Source organism: Centropristis striata, chromosome 11 (genome assembly GCF_030273125.1).
Source record: "Centropristis striata isolate RG_2023a ecotype Rhode Island chromosome 11, C.striata_1.0, whole genome shotgun sequence".
NCBI lineage: Eukaryota > Metazoa > Chordata > Actinopteri > Perciformes > Serranidae > Centropristis > Centropristis striata.
The window spans coordinates 30,506,498-30,525,365 of NC_081527.1; the positions used below are offsets into that span (position 1 = coordinate 30,506,498).

The 18,868-nt window shown below is 41.4% G+C and overlaps 1 protein-coding gene and 1 long non-coding RNA gene across 2 annotated transcripts; both read right to left on the reverse strand.

Annotated features, from left to right (window-relative positions):
• Positions 1 to 1,015: 1,015 nt before the first annotated feature.
• LOC131980912 (uncharacterized) lies at positions 1,016 to 5,229 on the reverse strand. The gene is made up of 2 exons (XR_009395259.1): positions 5,099 to 5,229; positions 1,016 to 4,209 (listed from the first exon to the last, which is right to left on the reverse strand). It is a non-coding gene; the product is annotated as an uncharacterized LOC131980912 (long non-coding RNA).
• Positions 5,230 to 5,263: 34 nt separating this feature from the next.
• On the reverse strand, positions 5,264 to 17,347 carry LOC131981003 (junctional cadherin 5-associated protein). The gene is made up of 4 exons (XM_059345297.1): positions 17,220 to 17,347; positions 11,253 to 11,697; positions 5,381 to 9,018; positions 5,264 to 5,310 (listed from the first exon to the last, which is right to left on the reverse strand). Exons 2-4 carry the CDS (start codon positions 11,588 to 11,590, stop codon positions 5,264 to 5,266), a joined length of 4,023 nt encoding a protein of 1,340 aa, XP_059201280.1. The 5' UTR covers positions 11,591 to 11,697; positions 17,220 to 17,347.
• Between the last annotated feature and the right edge of the window lie 1,521 nt (positions 17,348 to 18,868).

Sequence of the window (18,868 nt, forward strand, 5' to 3'; positions counted from 1 at the left end):
ATATAGCAGGTATGTTTAGAGCTCTATTATCCTCAACAACATTAAATGCAACATAATGTTTCTAGAACTGTTGCTGTGACTGTTGTGTGTTATGGTTATATCTAATCATTCACTATTCAGAGGGTTTTTTTACTGAAACATTGGATGATTTGGGCTGCATAAATTTAAAATAAACCCATACAAAAGTATTGATTGATTGATAGTGTCTTATTTGGGGATTTATATGTCAATATGTGAATCCTTTTGTTAAATATTGTTCCTTAAATATGTTTACTAGCACTGCAGATGCTGCATGTACATTATGTGACAACCTATAATGTTTTCCTGTAAACCTGCCAATCTGCCTTACATCAACGCATTGGGATGTTAGTGAAAAGAATGCTTACTTATATAGGGATCAATAAAGTATCACATGAGAGGAAGTACTAATCAGACTTCTCACTCTCCTTTTAGAAAAAGATGGCACACAAAGGAATTTGAACAGTGTCTGGGGATGGATGCCATCCAAGCCTCAGAGAGCATGCTGGGAGGTTTTTACAAGGTTCAGCTCAAGCATTGTCTTTGCCAGCACTTTGATCGAGCAAGTGGAGCTCAGTGTGACAGTCTGGCAGGGTAATTGGGCTGAAATTACTAGTACACAAGCGTACATGTGTGAAAACACGCACATAACTGTGCACATACGCCCCTTTTTATATTGCCTTAATTTAACTTTAAGAATAGAAGTCAACTCTAAAAGGGGTTTCATTTGAAAATGAAATAGTTGGTCTCTGCTTTGAAAAATATGAGACCAATTATGACAGCATTCTTGCTGAACTTTCAGCTGACTGCTGTTTATGTTTGTCTTGCTTCCTTGTGTCCTTGCCCGACAATAATATGCATTTTAGAGAGAGAAAATTATATATTTGTCGAATATTTTACGAAGAACAAGTATTTTCCCTGTGGATATGTTAACCTTGTACAGTACACGAAACAATTCATGTACATGCCCCCTAGACAATTGATCACAAACACAGGCTTCATGCAAAGAGTTTATTTATGAATCAGACTGCAGTATCATACAACAGTAGCACAATCATATGACTATGGATTATGCTCATATTTATAGATACAAAGATAAAGGCATGTCTTAAAGAAAAAAAATGAATGAGTTCTCTTTTGAATTACTCTAAAAATAGCTTTTAAATACTTGGCATAGTTTTGTAAATTAAATTATGAACATAATGTTTGCCCACTGGATTTACTATTGGAGTACCAAATGCAAATATATTTTATGAAAAACATTTTTTTTCCTCCTCTTTCTTGCATTTCATGCAAGGAAGAAAAAAAGATGTCAGTGAGTACAAAAAGCACTTAAATCTCATATGAAAATAGAAAATATTACAAGTGTGCATAATTACTTCATGTTGCACATAACCTGCAGTACAAAAAGTCAAATGACACTATGTTCAAGTGTACCTGACATGCCAATTATTGGGGGGGGGGGGGGGGGGGCGTATGTACTGAAATAGCTATTTAAATGTTGTCAGGGGCAGTTTACACACAAGACCGAGGCAAAGCCTTTCAGTCTTCAAAATGAATTGAGAATGAGATGTGTCAGTAATTATGGGCGTGCCAGCTTGTCCTCCCTGTGATGCTGACTATGGGCTTGTTTTTGAAACACTGAATCTCATCCTGTACTTTTTAATATTATGCTTTTGTATTATTTGAACTTCACAGTTTTGATTCAATGTTCCTACAGATAAATCGCATGAAGAGCAGAAACTATCCACAATGCTACTGTACCACTCCAGCCAGAGGGATGGCAGAACAGTAAGTTGTTTGTAAAAACCTAAGGTATGAAACAGTGCTTAGTAGGTTAATATTTGGCATTGCCTGGAGTATAATGTAATGCACACATAATAAGGCGACATGATTATTCCAAATTTACAAGAAATGTTTGAAATTCTAAGACAAAGATCTGAGTTGATAAAATGCTACAACTGTAAAATGCTACATAACAATTAAGTGATACTTGGTGAGTGATTTAACAGTGATGGTTAACTACAAATCTGTTGATAACGTTACATCAATGCAGCACTGCTGTTGTGGGAAAAACCACGTAACTGCAAACTTGTTTTTAATCAACAAGAAGATTTTTTTAGCATCGTTTTCGGTTTTGAGTTATGATTTAAATTTATTAAAAACCCCTGTATTTTTAAAAAAAAAAGTTACACTTTTTGCAAATTCGTGGTTTTAGCCAGAAAGAGCGTACTGCATTGTATCCTTTAGTGCAATAAGTGTTAGGGACGGCAGAACATTTTACACAAAATGAACACGCTGTGAAATGAAAGAAACAAAGAAAGAAAGGAGGGAATTAGGAGGACAAGGGAAAGAAGAAAGGTAGGGTGGAAGGAAGAAAAAGAAAAAAAATTCCCAATTTTATTTCTAAAGATTTTTCGAGGAACCAACAACAGAACGATACATGATTTGAGCTGGAAGACATACAAAGACAAAAATAAGACACAGGTCAAATCTGACCATCAACAGCTGAGATGGATTGATGTATCTAATATCACAAGGAGCGTCCAACATTGACTCTGTTAGCGTATGAAAAAGCACTATCAAATAGGAAATAATGGCACAATCAAAAAGTTTCCATCACATCAGCACTGGCAATGATGAACCCTATCACTCACTTAAACCGAATCGTGTGATCAAGGCACACCACAGGGCCATCCCATCTTAAATCACTCTCTTAGATTTTAAAGCACTAGAAAATTATGTATACTCTCAGTATGATACTATACAGACATATGATACTTTCAGCTTGATATAAGTGCTGCGAAATAAAATTTCATGGTTAAATACAAAATATCTCTTAAAATATTTAAAATATACTTTATTTTGTACATTATGCAAACTGATTAACAATTCGATGATAACAAAAATAAATTTTCAGTGAAATGTTGTCTCTTTGCGATACAGATGTATGAACATAGATATATATATCATGAAGTAAAGCACCCACCCCTGTTTAGCGCCCATATACCCTGACACGATTCCATATCCCTGTAATATGATCTGAATGACACGTTCACATTAAAACTCCTGACAATGGTTCCTACAGATAGCTCCACTACACCACTGAGCTGTTTGTACAACAATATTGCTCTACCTATCTTTTTTTTGTTCAATATTCCTATATCCATCTTCAAAGTTTATCAAATTTGCCAACCACCACTTCAATTCAATCCGTGCCTTTATTGCTTCCTGAAATTACCTGGAAATGGGAGCTATACATCGGATTGATCAGAGGACTAGCACACGCCTGGGCAAAGAAGGCAACTTTCCCTCTCCAGTGTAGAACCAATGCAACGTATAATAGGTCACTGGTTTATCATGACATGTGGTGTAGAGTCACCCTTCATTGAAGAGCTCTATGGGTTATGGTTGCAGTGTGTACAAAAGCAATGAGATAGGGCACAATGTCGTTAAATTTTAAAAAAGAAAGGCTGATTGATCTCATCTGAAAATCAAAACAGTTCTTGAGCCAGAGACAGTGATGTCCAGTTCTAAAACAGCTGTCGTCTCACCACGACAATCAGATACGCAGTTTATTTTGGTGTAGTTTAAATGCAACAGAACAGGTTTGTGACAATAACCCTTCTAAGTCTATGTTGGTTAAACATAAACGCTTACATTCATATCCTTAACAGCTCGACCGTAAACAAACAAGATTCGTTCAGTATGCGAAAAATGTCTCGACTGTATTAACAATGGACATTTTAAAAGTTCTAGTATGCACGACAGAATTGCATAATGTCTGCCAATGAGAAAAGCATAGGGAGGATAGAATAGAAAGGACAAGCCGCTACAAGAAGACTAACTAGTAGAAACCCTATAAGAGGATGGGCTTGGGGATGGAGGACAGATGGGGTAGTGGGAAGTCAGTTGGGGAAGGCTGGGGAGGGATTCGAATTGGAAGTTGCCCCACAAGTTAAAGGGGCACCTCCCTTTGGCAGTGGAACAGCACTCTTAGTAGTCAACACAGCGCCGAGGGTGAGGGTGTACACAATGCTCTTGTCGGACAAGAAGGCCATTTCAGTGTCAAGATGAGATGAAGGCATTCTAGTAGGCAGCCAGGTCACAGTGTTGGAGCTAAAAACCTCAGATGGAGATGATGGTTGCAGTCTTTCTACACTGCCTCTTCTCGGCTGGGATCATGGGGTTCTGGGACGTAAAGAAGAAAGATATTTATTCACAACAAGTGTATTTGCAAAAAAAAGAAAACTGACAAAATATATCACAGTCAAAAATAATTCCCCGTAAAAGTGTGTTTATATCAGTTACATAAATGCCAGTAATGTGTTAGATGGATTGGAATTCACTGAGGAGGGTAGAAGACTTGCACTGACACCATCTTGTGGAGATGTCTTTAACAGCAAGGCCCTTTGTCAGTCTTTTCCTTTTTGATCATTTGCAACCTCCAGAGATAAATTAATAATGCATTTTCTTAAGATTGTACGCGCACTAGTGCTCCTTTTATTACATGAGACTATAACCTTTCTCCTAAATGTCGTTTTTTTAAGATTGGTTAAGAAAAAAAATGCATGTATGAAGAAACAGTAAATAAATATTCTTTCAGTCATCACTTTTAACGGTTTGATGTGTCCTTTACAAAACAAAACCTCAAGCGCCTTTGCCTAAATAACCCATGTTCAAACTGTTTTCTAGATGGACATATGCTTATAATTTCCTATCAATACCGATTAACATCATAATTTTCCAAGCAAGCCATTTGTCAGAATTTAAATGGAACTATCACATTCATTCATGGTTTAGTCTGCAGTCACCCAAAAGCATGCATAATAAATCTGTGAACAGGGACAGTGAGATCATATGAGGTACTGAACAAATATTTAAAACAATTCCACTGGTATTTTCCCTTTTCTTTTAGATTTGGTAGTCTCCTGAATCTATGTGGACCAAGAACCACAAGGGAAATAAATATTTGACTTTGTGGGTACATTTATAAAGCTGTACTTGGAAAAAAAACTTGACTAATTTGTCACAAGAAACCTCAATGTTTAATTTCCTCAAATGTTCTTTCGCATCTTACCTGAAAGAGATGACTCCTGCTCATCTTGCAACACTGTCTCCTCAGAGACCTGCTGTGAATGGGTGACCTCTTGATCTTGATCGTCCTCCTTGTCTCTCTGAGGAGCAGGTTGGGGCTTCTCCTCTTGTTCGTCCTTGCCCTCCCTCTCTCCCTCTCCCTCCCCCTCTACATCTGCATCTGCCTCCCCCTCCCCGGAGTCAGTACTCCTGATGCTGAGGCGCCTCATGCGATACATAACGTCCACCTCCCTCATCCAGGATAGGCGCTCAACTGCCACGCGACCTGGTGAAACAGCCAGCTTAGTCTGCAGTGCTTCCATTCGGTGGGAGGGGCCCTTGCTCCTCCTCTCCCCCTCCAAGCTTAGAGACAGCCTGCGGTCTAGGTTTGGGGGAACCGAAAGTGGAAGTCTATCTGGTGGAAACTCTGGTAACCCTGGGTGGTCTCGCCCCAGATGAGTCCGTAGACCAAGTCTATGCTCTGGAACAGCAAATGGCTTCTTTTCTTGCTCCTGCTTGTCATCAGGCATTGTACCGTCTTGTCCCTCACACTCACTTTTCACTTCAGCAGTCTGTTTGTCTGCACCACCCTCAGGTGTTTTTCCTGTAATGGCTTCCTTCTCTCCTAATTCTGCTTCCTTAGTTACTGTTTCACTAACACTCTGTTCCTCTGTGACTTGGGGGTCTGCTGGCACATCAGTTGCTATTATTGTGGATGTGCTGTCCTCTGTAGCTCCATTTGCTGGTATTCTCTCAGCTGTATTAACTGCACACAAATCGTCCAAGTTTTCTGCCTGAGCATTGTCTTTTTTCTCACCCTCTTCCATATTTTCTTGTGTCGTTGACTGCTGCTCCTGTGTTTCAGCGCACAAGTCAGTCCCTGACTGATTCAAACTTGAGTCATTCGGCTCCTCTGTTTTTATATCTTCTGCTGGACTTTCTAATGCAGCACATTGAGGTGGACTGCCATTTTGATTGGTCGAGCTGTCCGAGCTGTTCTCCTCGTGAAGTGGAGGCAATGGGCCCTGTCTCATCTGATTCTCAAGCTCTCTTTTACAAATAGGGCACTCTTCTTCTGATTCGGCACTGAGATCTTGAAGAGTATCTGCGTCATTAGGTTTAAAATTGCTTGAAGACGCTTTATTGGCATCCGCCGGGTCTCTAGGGTGACGCAAAGTCTGGCATATGTCCTCATAATCAGGAGGACTAGTGAGCGTAGAGGCATCCTGCATGGGTTGTCTGTCTGCCCATGGCACCTCAGCTGCAGCGGGGTTCGTTGTTGGGCTGAAGTCACAAAGTGGTGTCTCAATAGGTTCATCTGGCAGGTCTAGTTTCACTGTCCTGCCATCGTTGCTCCGTCTGCGCGAAAGATGCGCAACAACCCTGTATTCTCTGAAGCCTGTCTCCCGGGGTGGGACAGGGAGCTCCTCCCTAAGCTGCTTGCTGAAGGTTACTGACTTTGTAGCAGGCCTGGAGAAGGCGCTCTTGACTTCCCTGTATTCTGGGTCAACAGACCAGCTTACTGCACTGCGCCTAAGGCTGCTGGGCTTGTTGAGAGGTTCTGATGTCAATCTGATTTTGATACGCTCAGGGATTTGAACGGAACCATTTGGGACTTTATTGCTGGCAGTGCCTAGCTCCAAGATGTCTTTGTAGGCCTCATTGAGGTCCTCTATGCACTTATCAACACTGGGCTGTTTGCTGCTCTGCTGCTGTTGATCCTGGACTTCTTTTTTGATGGTCTCCAGCTCTTTGACGGCATCCCATGGGCGCTGGCTGGCCGGTTTCAGCAGGAACTGTTCAAATGCCTCCTGTCCACTATTTGCTGCTGGTTTGGTCTCCTCCACATTTCCTGAGGGTGGTACTGCTGGCTGCTGAGCTGTGCTCTTGTTCAGCTGGTTGGAGAAGGTGGCGGTCAGGGAGAAGGCGCTGTTGCTTGACAGTTTCAGGCTCTTTACTCCCTTTATAGGAAAACTGAAGGCAGTGCCCACTACACCGCTGCTATCAGGAGGAACTTCAGTGCCGGGAGGGACAGGGTCTTGTTGTGCTTCCTTGTTTTCAGAGGCAGGTTTTTGGGCCTCTGGGCTAGTTTGTGTCTCCTGGTCTCGATACTGGTTTGCAGGCCAGGTTCCTGACAGTTTCATCTCCTTGTAATGGTTTATCTTAGGGGGTCTACAGGGTACTCTTTTAAACATTTTACTGCTCGCTCTACTACTTGTTTTGCTGCTCGCTATGCTACCAGTTAGTGCTTGCAGCTCAGCTTCAGCTGAAGATGTGCTTTGGAGACTTTGGTTTGTTAAATGGCCAGTTTTGTTGTCACTAGGACTGTCCGCTGGGTCTGGTGACTTCTCGTTGTTGTTATTCTGATCACGGATTGTACCAGTGAGCTGCGGAGTAACAGGGACAGACACCAAACAAAAAATTGTCTCACTAAGTCTCTTTTTTAGATTCTTGGATTTGTCTTTCTCTGGTGGTTCAGGTTGTTCCACCTTTTTTTGTTCCGTCACAGTTTCAGAGACACCCTGGTCAGCCGGCTTGCATGGGGGAGGTGGTGGTTTACCTAGAATAGATGAAGGAAAAAACTGACTACGGTTTTGTTCAGGACCTACACTGTCACTTTTTTTGTTTAATCCCCTGTTAGACCATCGATTACTGCTGTCGTTGTCATTGGGAGCTGTTTTGCGGCCGTCAGTATTAAGAGCTGATCCCTGTGGGGGAGGAAAGGCACTATCATGTGTAGATTGTCCTAAAATCTTAGTGGACGGAATCTCTTTGTTGATGTTACGGATCTTGTCTGAGTCAGTGAGAGAACTTCCGCTTGGCCCTCCTGAGATTTGCTTCACTCTTGGGTCTTCAGTTGGTAATTGACGGGCATGACCTGGTTGTTCTTCATGTCCGGAATGTACCTGTTTTCGATAGGATGCAGCACGATCTCCATAATGTTCCAGCCATGAACCTGCCTGTCTGTAAAACCACCTTCCAGGATCTGAGTGGGGCATCTGCAGAGCTTCCGCCCTCCATCTTATGTTCGCCATTTCATTGCGGTTGATTGAAACTGATCTTGGGGGTGGGCCTCTTCTATAAGATGGGGGTGGGATGTAGCCAGGGGGCTCCATTCCAGAGATGGCAGAGTGTTGTGCGAAATAGTCTTGTCTCAGGTCCCCACCCCTTGGATAGTAGATAGGCCTTTCTTTTTGTTTGGCACCCTGCTCTATAGCAAGCATTTCTGCGCTACCCCTAGTCTGCTGGTGAATCTCATATGACGGAGGCTTTAAAGGCCTGCTGAACCTGGGCTTTGGTAAAAGTGCAACATGGCTGCTTGGCCCTGCATTCCTACCCCACCGGTCCCTGACAACAGCACCACTGTAGATATACCTACTATAGGGCCCAGAGAAGACAGTGCTGCTTATCCTCTGTCTATCAGGTAGGCTTGGCCTGGATGGAATGAGCTCTCGGCTTGCAGTTCCATCAGGTGACAAAACCCTGGGGAGAGACTGAGACTTTGCTTTAGTTCTAGGGTGAAAAAAACCCTCAGGTGTCCTCAGGCGATAGTGATCCTGAGCCCACCTTTCCCCATCCCCATCTGACAGCTGCCTCCCCAGGCCCACAGCAGGCCTCCACTCCTCTGTACCAAGGCTCTGGCACTTCCTCTCCCCAGTCACCCTTAGCTGACCAGGGGCAGCATCCAGGTCCCTTAGCCAGGAAATGTCCTCCCATAGCTGCTGCGCTTGTCTCTCTGCTCTGTGTTCCTCTGCTGTAATCAGGGCCTGTGGCCTCCATGCGCCTGCAGAGGCTCTCAGCTCCCTGCCATCAGCATAGTCCAGGAGGATGCTGAAGTCCTGGCCTCGCCTCCGCCAGTAGGAAACATCCCTATCGTCATGGCTCAGCGGCTCGGAATAAGTCAAACTGGGAACATCGTAGAACCTATAAAGACAGAAAAGTTCAGTGAGATTAAGACACTCAAACTTTCAAATGAGAGTGACTGAATCTAGGCTGACACTAGCCAACAGTTATAATATTTCTGTATAGCAGATACAGAAGTTGCAAGATGAGTGATATCCAACATAGTCACTAGGTGAAGAGAAGCACAGGATAGTGTCTGAAAGGCAATATGGTTTTATGCTTGGCTGTTTGCTGGTATTCCAGAGTGTAAAAGAATCAATAAAAAGACACTATTGATGAATCGATACTTAAAACTATGGGATAAGCAGACTTTCCCAACAAAACAAAATGAATCAAAACAACTATTATCTTAGTTTCTTTGATAATCTAATAAAACAACAACACGCTTTTGAGATTTGATAATTGTGTCCATGCCAGTCTCAAGCATGTGTTTAGGCTTTGGCAGTATTGGCTTTCCAACACAACTTAATCAAGGAGAGCCAGCACATATGAAACAGAAGTGCTTAAGTCAGCAGCTCCCAAGTCCCTTGAAGAAACCATGAAATTGTGATGCTACTGCAATATGATCTGCATATTAAATTGTGCTGACCTTATCTTGGAAGCTGGTCATCTGGACAGCGACTTTCTCTTATAGAAAGTCTAAGCAAAAACATCCCATTACCTGATCTCAGTTAGCAACAACACCTCTTTCCCTCTGATTAACTGATCACATAACTAATTTAGAAAGATCTAAATGAACTGTTTTGGAAGTACTGTATGACCCAAAAAACAATTCACTTTTAAAGCAATCTGCTACACTTATTCACAATGAAATATAATTAAGGAAAAAATCAGAAGATGAGGACCTTCTCGACTGTTGCTAAGGTGAATATGTAGCATAACAAAGATTAATATAATCTTTGAAATGCTTGCTGAATTTAACATAAAATGGCAAGTGCGTGACAAGTGACTGTTGGCAGGTTCAAAACAGTGGTTCCACTATCGTGTGATATAGCAGCGCAGCCTGGAGATAATTTTAGCTATGGTTCCAAATTTACCTCTTAGGTGCAGGATATGGCTGTAATGCATGTTGCACTGCCAAAACAATTATCATAGAAATAGCATATGAAATCATAACAGATTGAGTCTAAAAAACAGAGCTCCACTTCTTAGTGCTCGAAAAGGGTCAATTTATTCAATTGCACTGTAATTTTAATTTTGGAATTTTCTCAAGCAGTCGTGGTAATTTTCTTGGTTTGGTGGAACAGCAGAGCTAAATGAAGCAGAAAAAACACTGTGATATCCATGAATATCCGTAGGTCATCTGTCACATCCGAGCATGTTTAAAACCACCCTGATGACAGTTAGTTATAATAGAACGAGGGAGTGTGGGTTTGAAATGCTTGTTAAAATTCAAATGTAACCATCAGGACTTTCAAATAAAATAAATCAATAACTGTATTTTCTCAGGCTAGTTGATTCATATTTATGATACAACCACACAATGCCATGGTTTGCAGTAAGCAGTTCCATAAAAAAGAAATACATTTCAAACTGTAAAATATATCATAAATATATATTACAATATAACTTTGTGAAATATTCAGTCTAATAAATTATAAAAGAGAACTCGTACAATTGCCCTTTTTGAGAGCTTTATATCTGCACTGCACTGAATCACTGCGTTACTCACTGTACTCATTCATTTAAGCAGCAAAGTCAATGGATCATCCTTAGCAGCATATGCTACTGTATGGCTGAGGGGAGCCGCGCTGTGCACACTTGCCCAGCAACATGCTTACATCACAGAGCACGTGCTGGGCGTGATTCAGTGTGCCAGTGTTTACAGTGGAGTGATTACGCGCCTGTCTTGAGGCATGTTCAGTCCTCCTTAGTTTGCTCACTGTCTAGTGCTGCTGTTTACATCTGCCTGCCTGGTGGAGGCTGTAGAGACGATACCAGTGCATGGGTGGGCTCCACAGAGACGCAAGGCACCTCTCTGTGCAGGCATGTAAACAACTCAAATGAGTGCAAAGGCACCTTTCATAATTCCTCATTTCCCAGCATAAGATATGTCAGTGGTGCTGCTGCAGCCACAGTGTTCTGCAGCTCAAGAAGGAGGGGAAAGGGAAGAGGAGGAAAAAAAAAACCCTGCGCAGTGCAGACTCAGTTTTGCATGCAATACCGAAGGGCCCCAGTGAGAAGGGGGAGAGAGGGAAAAAAGGGAAGGTAAAGGGTGTGGGGGATCGCAAAAGAGAGGGAAAAAAAGCACTCACCCACTATCTGTGGCAAGAGAATCACCCAAGGGCTGAGCGTCACCTAGGATACCGATGCCGATGCCGATGCCGACTTCTTTTCTCCTTAGGATCCTTTCCCCGCTCTCGTTGTCTGTGGTGGGGTAGCCCTTCACCAGTGCCTGCCTGCTGCCATAGATGCCTGTGATAGATGCCCCCCGGTCTGCCTCATACCCGTTCAGTGTCCCACGGCCAGCCCTGTTGTCCACAAGTTCACGCTGGCAATCAGCAGGGCGCTTGTCATAAGGCGTGGCAGACGGAGGGTCGCTCTTGGGCAATTTATATCCGTGCGAAATGAGGAGGTCCTCCACACTGTACATGGTGGTGTCTCTCTCACTTCTGGGCAGGAGGGCAAAGGTGGGTGTGTTGCCTTATGCGCAGTGCTGCTGGTGGAAGCTGGGGCACGGTTGCTCAGCAGAGGCCATCACTAAGGGGAGGACAGGGGAAGGAAGAGGTAACATGTGAACAGATTATTTCTGCATGCACCTAAATCAAGTCTGTGCCATTTCCAACACGCCAGCAGATGTCAGAAAATACAGATGTTTGCATTACCTTTTCCATGTGTTAATGCGTATTTCAGCAGGTGCTATGTTGGAAGCTCAGTGTTCTAAATTAAACATAAACTAAGTATCTGAGGTTAACTCTGAAATGAACGACTAAACTTTTAAAAACTCACACTGCAGAATTTAAGACCCAATGTCCTTAATTTTTTACTATCTAGTCCAGCTTTATTTCATAATTAACAATTCTCTCCCAAATCTAGCCACGTCATTCCTTCCTTTATCATCTTTTCAAATTGTCTAAAGTCATTGTGCGAAATAAGAACTGCTAAATTAAGAGTTGCTCTCACCCGTTAAACCTCTCTCTACATAATGATTTCTCTACCCTTTGTCTGAGATAAATACAGTGGAAAATGTGATTTAACATCAACAGAAGCAGGTTCTAGGTGGAACATTCGTCATCAGTCAATGTAATAACAGTTATTGTTCTCCAGTCACTCAGCAGCATTTGGACAGCTGCACTTATCTATGCATGTGGACACTGCTGTACTTCCTCCAATAGACAAGAGCAACTGCACATGTTAACAGAAACTAATTATTTAACATTAAGAAAAGAGAAGGCATTAAATATAAGTCAGATACTCTTATGGTGATCTCCTCCAGTGTAGTCTGCGTCATAAATATGCCCTCCTGGTAACTTAATACAGCTGCAGACAATGGGAAAATTGAATATTCAATATAAATTACTGCACATATTGTATGCTGTCCAACGTGTCCGCATACATGGTATAAGTTCCTAAGTTTCCAGTATTTCTTGTGTTGTATTGGCCACAGGAAAGGAAAAACATGGTACATTTATTATGTGTAATTTAAGTTATTCAGCTCCTGATTCATAAAAATTAAGTTCAAAGTTTAGACACAAAAGAACATATAGGTTTAGAAAGAGCTGAAACCAAAGGAAATTTTTGTTATAATAATAACAAAGAGTAATTAATCCTAATTCATATTTGGTTGGATCCTTCTCTAAATGTGTACATTTATCATTTAGTCCATCTTAGTGAAAATGTTACATCTCTGTTCAACTATATTTTGACAGGTGCACCATATTGTATGTATTTCCTGTCTTGAACCCAAACAAACTGAACCAAAACTTTCCAGGCCACCCCACCAGACATGGACATCAAGTAATTAAATCTGCTCAATAACAAAGCATCCAATTTATTTTTTAGGTTGTCTCAACTTCTCTCACACTGTAGTCACTGTGTCCAAATCTAAATAAAGCAGATTAACAACTATAAGATCATCATGAACAATTAATCTGTTGCTTACTGTTGGGTTACTGATTGGGGTTTTTTTTGGTCTTTTAAGTGTCAGAAAGTGGTGGGAAAAGACAATTTCCAAGAGCTCAAGGGAATGTCATGAATTCCCCCCCCCCCATTTAATTATTGTTTTGTTCCATTCCCCATAAAATATTGCTTTCTTACGACAAGGTCATAAGGGTGAAAATATAAAATATATATTTTTCCAGTGGGCCTTTTTTTAGAAGGCTAATATATGTTTGGATCCTGCATCCGTACTCCTGCCTGCTTCCCCAAACTGAAAAATAAAGTGCAAAAACTGTAGTTCTTCGAATTTCCTCTAGAGGCTGGCCCCTCATGTTAAAATGACCAACTTTTCACATGTTTACAGCTTATTTTTCCCCACTTGCTGCATGGGAGATTACTTTTTGTATACCGGTAAGTCACCTGTTTAAATTATATCAGGCCTTAAAGTTAGGTGTGGCCACTTTGAGTGACAGGTGGGTGGCACCACAGTTCACCTTTTTGCCCATTTTATTATTAACTGGGAGTCAGGAGTAGTAAGGCACAGACAAGATGGCGACAGCCAGCATTACCCAAATTAAGTTTCATTTTAGCTCTTCAAAAACCTATGAGTGACATCACAGAGACTATGTCCATATTTTATATAATCTATATGACCTCTTTAAGCCATTAATCCAACATCAAAGTAGTTAATCCGTTTTCTGTCAATGCATTGCGTAATTGGCTTTTCATTTCGGCTTTAAATATAATGCAACAAGTCAGTAAAACAAAAAAAGAATGTTGATTTAAGACTTGCTTGAACACAGACTAAAGTTTTAATGTGAGAAGTCTGTACTCCTAAGTTCCTCTGTGTTCCTTTCTTCACTCGTTTGTGTGTGTATGTGAATGCAAAAGCAGCCCTCCCTGTCTGATATATTAATTAGTGGCTATAACAGTCCGTCCTGCCTGGAGATGACAGTGGATGGCTTATAAAACAGTAACACAGTGATCAAAGGCTTTGCACACATTAGCATTCTGGCTAATCATGTTTGGACTTGAATAGTGGCTCACTATTCATTTTCCATTATGAAGGTGTCACTTAAAGGACACGTACGGTGTTGAATCAAAGACGTGTTAAAATAGACTTACAAACCACTACTCACTTTTAGTTAGGATAATGCTTTGCCAAAATTGTTCACAGCAAACAACTTTATTTTGTAGTCACTGAAATTACAACACTCCATTTCTGTTATCTTCCAATTACAGATTACGGTATAAATCAGACATGGAGGTCATGTCACATAACTAATTAATATATAATACCAAAGATATCAGAGTGAAAACATTTCATAGTACTACAGTAAACCTGTCCTCCTAATACAATGTGCTTTCCTTTGTGTTCATCAAAATTCACTGGTTTCACATTGTGACTTTGCCATGAGCAACAAGTGTGATTTTAATAACACATTAAATAGATTTTTAAAAAAGCTTATGAGAGACTTGCTCATGTTTTTTTCATAGCCAAAAAGCTATTAAGAAGAAAATTGATGTTCTTTGTTATGCAATTTATGATTTACACCTATAGGACAATGCAATGCATTGAAATGATATTCACTTTCAAAACACTTCTAATATGATATAATATACATAATAAGCCTAGTTTGTTTTTCTGGAAACAATAAATACTGATGTGGTAATATAAAAAATGCTTTCTATTATACAGAATATTTACTACAGAAAGGTATCAAATAAATTCACATTTACTAAAAGAGTTTACAGTAACTTGGCTGCAACTATCAATGAAATTCATTATTTTCATTGTGAATCGTCAACCGAATGTTTTCACGTTTAATCATTTGGTATAAGAAATGTATTCAAAACATAGTGAAAAGTGCCCATCCCACTTTGTCAGAGCCCAAAGTGATGTTGCTACACTACTTGTTATTTTTCCTCAGGCCAAAACAGAAGCATATATTTTTAAAATGTATTAATGAGAAGCTGGAATCAACAAATATTAAAAATGTTTGCATTAAATTGCTAATTGATTATCAAAATTGTCACATTTTCTTTTAATCCATTAATTATATGTTTGTTGCAGCTCACATAAGAAACAGTTACCAAAGAACTTTACCTTAACCAGGAAATCTGTCATTACATTATTTTTTTCATCATTTTATTGAAATGATTTGGGGAAAAAATCGATCCACTTCTCTTGACCTTAAGGTGACCTTAACATTTCTCACTTCATAACTTTATCCACTTTGCAGTAAGGAGTCGCCCCGTGGCCTGGGAGCTTATTTCATACTGTATGCTTCACTGTAACACTTGGGATGTAGCCTGGAGATATTTAATACTATACAGATGTAAAAGGCTCAGCAGAAAATCTCCACCCTAAGACCACACTGTGTGTAACCACATCCTCAAGGACAGCACATGTGAGGATGGATTAGTCAATTCATAAATGTTATTGTAACTTCACATGAAATTAAAAATCAGCATGTTGAAATCAGGGCTTCTGATGTTTAAGTCCTCCAACTATTCCTGGCTCTTCAAGTGGAATGAATAGGCAGTGTGGTAAATGCAGCAAAAAATCAACTCAAGGGCTTCTTGAATTAGCCAAAAATCCAAGAGCAGTCATTACCAGAGAAGATGGACTCATATGAAAAAGTAGCATTCTTTAACGCAGAGTTTTATCAGAGAGAACCAGAGCGAACCAGACACACACTGGCCCTTTTTGACAAGGTCACAGCTTCAAATGATTGCAGGGGAAATATAGCACATGAGCCTTTTTTTGCATAGCAACAACAAAAGTACCATTAATAATTACAGCACAACCATATTTTTACATGCACATGAGTGATAAACTGAATGATATGATAGCTTTGTGTGGCTGAGGAGAACTAACAATAAGGTCAGCTGCGGTAAAAGTTGCTATTGAGGTCATTCATTAGCAGATATTTACTGCTATTGGACTCCTTTTCTGCTCTTGGAAACATAGATCAATTTTTATGTAAGGAGCTTTCATTGATAACTTTCCTGCGCCGCCCTAAAAACTTCAGCTTGGAGGTTGGGTCTCAATTTATTTTAAACTTTTAGAGATTTTGTTTTATTGACCACCACACACCCATCCGCCCTCCCACCAGAGCTGAGGGGAGGGAGGCCCCCAATGTACAGCCAGGCCTAGCAGACTGCATGCACAGGTAGTGGCCACTGTAACACATCAGCACTAGCAGGCAGCACCACCCTAACTGCCAAGGGAGTGTACCTACATCTTACCTAGTGACAGGGATAACAGAGCACCACAGACCAGGCTAATCATAAAAAAATGCTTATTCAAACTCATTTAAACCTCAGGTTCAACATTTATAATTAAGAGCACTTTGTGTTAACAAAGTCCACCTGATTCTCTAAAAAAAACATCTTCCTCAAAACCATTCCCCCTGGATGATAACTTGCTGTATGAATGAATAATGATTTGAAATAGATATGTTGTATCAAAACACATAGCTATCAATAATATATCACTGTTGTAGAAATATCTGCCCATGCATATACACAGTATGACCTACTATAGCCTTGCTATAGCCTACTGCAGTGTTATATGGCACAGCCTACATAAAATTGACTGCTATGAAATGATTTTTCAGATCAGCTCCCAATACCTGCTTCGCCCAGTACAGCAAGTCCAGCGCCTAAGCAGGAAAAAACCCTCTACCTGCACGCACTGTAAGTTGAAAATATAGTCAGCGGTCATGTTTTGACGAAAGCCGCTTGGCCAAATCATAACCTCGTTGCAAATTTTTACCCAAGAAATGCACGCAGCGCAGCAGCGAGCGCACATCCCCGCCTCGCCACCAGCAGCGGCGGCTCGGCGCTGATCTGTCGAAGGGCGAACATTTTGAGGTGTGTGCAAGTTGACGCGCGGTTAACGAGGAGGTTTTGCAGATGCGTCTTCGCTGACTGAGTGTTTACCAAGACCCTCTGCCCTGCGCTACAGTGGAGGCTACGTGAGCCACACACACAAAAAAAGACACAGCAACCCCTCCCTAAAAATAAGCCCGTGTCGGCAGAGCGGGAAACAGCATGCAGCAAGATGCCATAACATTGCAAAAACGAATAAGGGCGTAGCGACAGAGAGAGACGCATACCTGGGAAGATGCTTGGCGCGGCCGTCGCAGTTCCCCTGCGCCCAGCTTTAGCTGCTGAGACTGAGCACTGCACAGAGCCTGAGCCGAGCATGCCTATTGGTAGGCAGAGACGCGCTGGTTGCTGGCTGCCTGGACTGGGCTCTCCTCACTACAGCTGAGGTGGGGTGGGCTCCTCACATGCATGCAGCTACAGAGAGGGATGTCAGAATGGTTTCTTCCAAACAGTTTCTCCTAACTTTGCTTTTTTTTCATAGCAACAGTCATTTTTTTTCATTCAATCTGGCATATTGACGTGAATGATAACTACACACATGTGGAGCAGCAATGTCTATGTACTTCTGTGTATCTTAATCTCTGTCACACATGTTTGGAACATTAAAACCCTAGAGGAACACACCTTATGTGGTTCCACACAAAAGGTCAGTCACTGCATGTGCTCATTTTTGCTGCATTACTGATTTTTCCCATAAAAACTCCATCTCCCAGTGACACATTTCAGTATTAACGCCCATGCGTCTCTTTTCCATCCTGTTAAGTTTTAGATGTGCAGTATGGCAATGAGGAGCACCGCGCCCTTGGTGATGTTGATGACTCGTCACTGTGTGTGTCCCCCCTCCCATCCAATGCCAAGACAGCTTGGCTAATTAAATGTGCTGGGCTCAGGCCTTCGTGTGCCAACTGTGACATGTTGCACTCTGAGGGATCCCTCGTTCGGAGGAGTGACGGGGCAACGCACACGTCCCAGAGATCCACTCACTGATGACAAAGTGCCAAAGCCTGACCTCAAAGGGTCCCTGCAGACACCATGTAAGTCTTTCCCCTTTTTTACTTATTTAGTTTGGTTTAATTGATATGCATCCTCATGTGGGACCCAGTGCAACCAGTACTGGATGAACTTGGTTAAAATGTATACACCTGGTAACCAAGAACACTATTGCTATTGAGAAAAGATGATGCTTTGGTTAATTTTGCACAAGTTGATAATGCAAATCATTCATTTGAGAACAGAAACAGCGCAGTTCAAGTGATCCCAAGCAGCCAAAATGCCGTGACCCAGTACAGGCCTTATTGTAGGACACCCAGTTGTCAGGCTGATGATAAATGAAGCACCTGGCTGACACTGGCCCAAAGCTAACCTGAGTGCTTGTAACTGCAGCTGATTTTCATTCCAGATTTGTCCAAGTCCACATCTTAAATAAACAGCTGAATAGGGAATCCATACCTGAGCCGGGAGTTGCTTAGATTTGTGCCAAGTCGGCTGACTCTCTGCTCCAATCAGCCTGACTGAGCTGGCTGTACTTGGAAGGCATTTTACACCATTATCAAACTTAACAGCAAACATCCAATCAGCTACTCTATCGATGTGTTGTTCAAACATGATTTTAGTTACTTGTCTCTTGAAAGACAGGACAATGTGTGAAAAGTTATGAGCTTCAGTTTAAAAGAGCTGCTTGAAGATCAGCCACTGTTTATTCAGTCTCCGGTCTGTATCGTCCACCTAGTCCAGTTAACTGATAATCGTTCTATTTCTTATCTGCCTCCTATACTGGCCAAACCAATGTTATATCACACTTGATACCATGTAGCCTGTTCCTTGAAGACTTGAAGAAGAATTTGAAAATGTAAATGACAGTTGTCAGGGAATACAA